Below are 3,899 nucleotides of genomic sequence, written 5' to 3' on the forward strand. Positions count from 1 at the left end.
ACACCAGAGGAGTTAGAGTTCACAGTTTGTATAAAAACTTGCTGTGTTGAATCTCGTTTGCCACAGGGTCAGAATGCCTTAGGATCAAGGAAGGCTTTCTCTGAACACACATCAGCAAAAGCAGCAACCTTTGATTCATAAAACTTGATGTATCTGTAGAGCTAATCTGTTGACAAATACTGAGAGTCTGGAAATACATCTTACTTTCTTTCCCTCACTTCTGTCTGTGCTAAAATGAAGCAAACCTCTCCCTTGGTAGATGCTGTGCTAATTAGCATGTTGTCTTTAGACTGTCTTTAGATGGTGGGATTATGCCATGTAACTGTTTAAAATGCTGCTTTCTACTGAATATGCTGGTTTGAATTATTGTCAACTACCCAACCACGAGGAATGAAATTTCTTGTTACTGGTTTTTCTTCTTCAGGACAAGTACAAGCGTGCCTTGGCAGATGCAGAAAACATAAGGCAAAGAAGCCAGAAACTGGTAGAAGAGGCAAAGTTATACGGTCAGTGGAGGCTCATTTTGTCTGTGCTCCTAAGACCCAGAAAATGCAAAGCCTGGAAAACTGAGTTGACTGGCCCAATTGTGACACCTTGTACTTCCCAAGTCACTCTGACTCCTTGGTGAAAAAATGCATTTGAGGCAGAGAAGTTGTAACAGTTCCTCACTTTGCATCAGAATTACAGTCATCTCACTAGACAAGGGCAAGGCTCACACAGCTGACTTGAAATCTTCTGTCAACTTGGTATCTGATTTCCTGCAACATGTCCTGCCCTGGTAGATTTTTCAGTAAGGGTTGCAGCTTCAAGTTTGCTTTGGTCTCAGAACTGACTGCAGAATACTGACATGGAATACCAGCTTTCCTTCTGGTTTTAGGGGGTTTGGTTCTTGGTGTTTGTTTCGGGTTTGGTTCTTTTTTTGGGGGGGGGGTGGTTTTTTTGGGTTGTTTGGGGTTTTTTAGCCTTTTATATTTGGATAACTTTTCTGTTCTGCTGAAGGCCATAGCTTTCAAATAGAAGTAATTAATACATTTCGATAGGTTGATTCTTTTCAGTGGTAGGAATGTAAAATCACTGGCTCTGAGGAATGGTAGAAACACATCTTTCTTCAACAGCCAGGCTGCTGACCTCCGATTCAGTGTCGGGTGTACATAAATCCTGCAGCAGCAGGGTGCTGATCATTTTAGTGTTTGACTGTCACTCTGGCTTGAAAAATGAGTGACCTTTTTTGCCACACACTATACATAGCTCTGTAGTTTAATTCCAATACAGGAGTTTTAGATTTCTGAACACAGGGTCTTCAGTTAGCACGTGCTGTAAGAAAAAGCATTTCTCCCTTACACAGTGTTCCTGCACCGTTTTCAAGTATTCCAACTGGGTGTTTGAATACTTTGTCCTGAGGTTGATTTTCAGTAAGCATTGTTTCACTGGTACACTGGTTAGTGCAGAAGGACTTTGAGTCATGTCTGAGCTCAGAGATGTTAAAATAGAAATAAATACATCTCTCATGAATACCATGTATGATTTTAAGATTTATCATTCGTATATGACTGTTCTTTCTGTTGGAGGAAGAGATGTGCAGTTGTTACTGACCCTTTCCTGAGAAATACCCCATCCCTATAGACTTCGCCAGGTGCTTTGGTAGGGTTTTTTCTGTTTAAACCAAAGACTTGTGCTCTGGTAATGCTCACGCCGCTTCTTGGTAGGGAAAAAGCTACCAAAATGCAGAACAGTTTGCCACTGGTTCAGCTCTGCGTAGAAATGTGTTATTCTCCTGAATTGTTTCAGTTTTTCATGATTTCTAGAAATGGTTTGCTTTAAGTGAGATGATGCCAGATTCTGTTAGTGTGAGCCAGAGGACAGCTTCGGGACAGGGGCTGTTGTTACCTTAAGAGTTGCTCAGTGTTTATAAGGCACAGCTTCTGGCTCTACAACTGGTTTGTAGTGGAGGGGAGAGGTGCATGTTCTCACCCTGAATCACAGGAGTCCCTGTTCACCTTTCAGGCTCTTCCTTGGTCCAACTACATGCTGCTGCTTCTTCTGAAAATATTTTTGGCACATCAGATTAGAGGGTAGGAATAGGGTGACATAATGCTTTGAACTTGAATCTCAGGATGAGAGAGACATGAGGAAATGATGTTAATCTGAAGTTTTGGGTAACTTTGGTTAGAATTTTAACTGTTAACATCAGGTCATCAGCTTTAGCTCTTTTAAGTTGAAATAATTTTTTTTCCATAGAACTAGAGGAGGTGACTGTGTTATTACTGTATTGCCAAGTAAAGCTGGAAAGGACATTTTACCCCAAATGTTTATGTATCTTGTTAAAGATCTAAAAAAGAGTACAGATCATTGCTGTGGGGTTTGGGGTTGTGGTTGTTGGGCTGCCTGTTTCCCCCAATGGACTAATCCCATTCCTTTCTCTTTTATCTCTTCGTAGGGATTCAGGGCTTCTGTAAGGACTTACTAGAAGTTGCAGACATTCTGGAGAAAGCAACTGAAAGTGTTCCAAAAGAAGAAATTAAGGATGAAAATCCTCACTTGAAAAGCTTATACGAAGGTCTCGTTATGACAGAAGTACAGATTCAGAAAGTGTTTAAAAAGCATGGCCTGCTCAGACTGAATCCTGTCGGAGCCAAGTTCGATCCCTATGAACACGAAGCATTGTTCCATGCTCCCATGGAAGGGAAGGAGCCTGGCACTATTGCATTAGTATCCAAGATTGGCTATAAGCTGCACGGGCGTACGCTGCGGCCCGCCTTGGTGGGTGTTGTGAAAGACCCTTAGCTGCTTACCCCGAGAAGGTAAAATGCCATACAACTATTAAACAGCTGGATGGTTTTCCTCTCACACCATGCTTCCCTCCTTCCTCTGCCCCCTGAGAGCTCAAAATGAATTGCTTGAGGTCTCCCAGTGAACATGAAGCAACCAATGAAATTCTCCTGCTTAGTGGCCTTCAACATCACTGTACCAGAAGCTCTCTTCTCAAGTGTGAAATACAAGAGCCATTAAGCTCCCTCATGCTGTAGATTAGATAAAGTTTTTTACAACTATTGCTCCCAAAGGTGCATTAAATTGAAAGGAACAAAATGCTCACCAGAATTTTGCATCACGTTTATCATTGTGTGCAGATTGAAAATCCAAATAGTGGCTCAAACACTTCTTTTTGTTTTGTAGAATCCAACAGTGCAGAAGTGGGAGAAGTACAAACAACCCATCTTCTGCAAGCACCCATCAGCTTTTATACACTGATGTGATAAATGCCCTCTTTGTCTATTCAGAAATAATCTGGGCAACTGACATGGAAACCTTTGTGAGTTCTGACCTGTAAATAAAAGGCAACGGAGAGTAGACATCTTCTGTAATTGTTCAACCCTTTTTGTTCTGTGCTAACGTTGACGCGAGAAAACCATCTAATACTTGTATGGCATTGAAGAACCAAGAGAATTTATCCTATCTGGATTTTTAATTTAATACTGTATAAACTGGTTTAAACAATTTTGATAAGTCTTGTATCTTCCAAGCTTTACACTCAGTTTGTTATGCAAACTGTAGTTCCCACCCTGCTGAAAGCCAGAATGCCCAAGTAAGTGAGTAGCTGAGAGTTTGGTACAAACTGTCTTTTAGGACTACATAAATAATTGCATGTAAGTGGCTCAAACAGAAACATGAACTTAGTTTCATCTCCATTTCTTGCATTTACTCAGCTTGGATCTTAAGTTGGAACAGAACTTTCCCCATGCGCAGCTCTTGCCATGTCTCACTCCACCTGCCGCTCCCAGTCCTGTAGAATCAGGCTAAAATACAATCCATGATTAACTCAATGCTTTGTCCTACGTTTGTCTAGTCACCTGGATAGGAGTGGATGGAAACTGGCAAATTACACAACTGGCAAAGCCTCT

The 3,899-nt window shown here is 41.4% G+C and overlaps 1 protein-coding gene across 1 annotated transcript in view; it reads left to right on the top strand.

Moving 5' to 3' along the window:
* Window positions 1-3,491, top strand: part of GRPEL1 (GrpE-like 1, mitochondrial (E. coli)) — a gene marked incomplete at its 5' end in the record, with an annotated part of 4,697 nt that extends 1,206 nt beyond the window's left edge. Inside the window, 2 exons of the mRNA XM_010019030.1 lie at window positions 425-506; window positions 2,438-3,491. Of these exons, the coding sequence (XP_010017332.1) occupies window positions 425-506; window positions 2,438-2,784 (429 nt within the window). The remainder of the gene's footprint in view (window positions 1-424; window positions 507-2,437) is intronic.
* Window positions 3,492-3,899: the final 408 nt, after the last annotated feature.

This window comes from Nestor notabilis, unplaced genomic scaffold (genome assembly GCF_000696875.1).
Source record: "Nestor notabilis isolate BGI_N333 unplaced genomic scaffold, ASM69687v1 scaffold11717, whole genome shotgun sequence".
NCBI lineage: Eukaryota > Metazoa > Chordata > Aves > Psittaciformes > Psittacidae > Nestor > Nestor notabilis.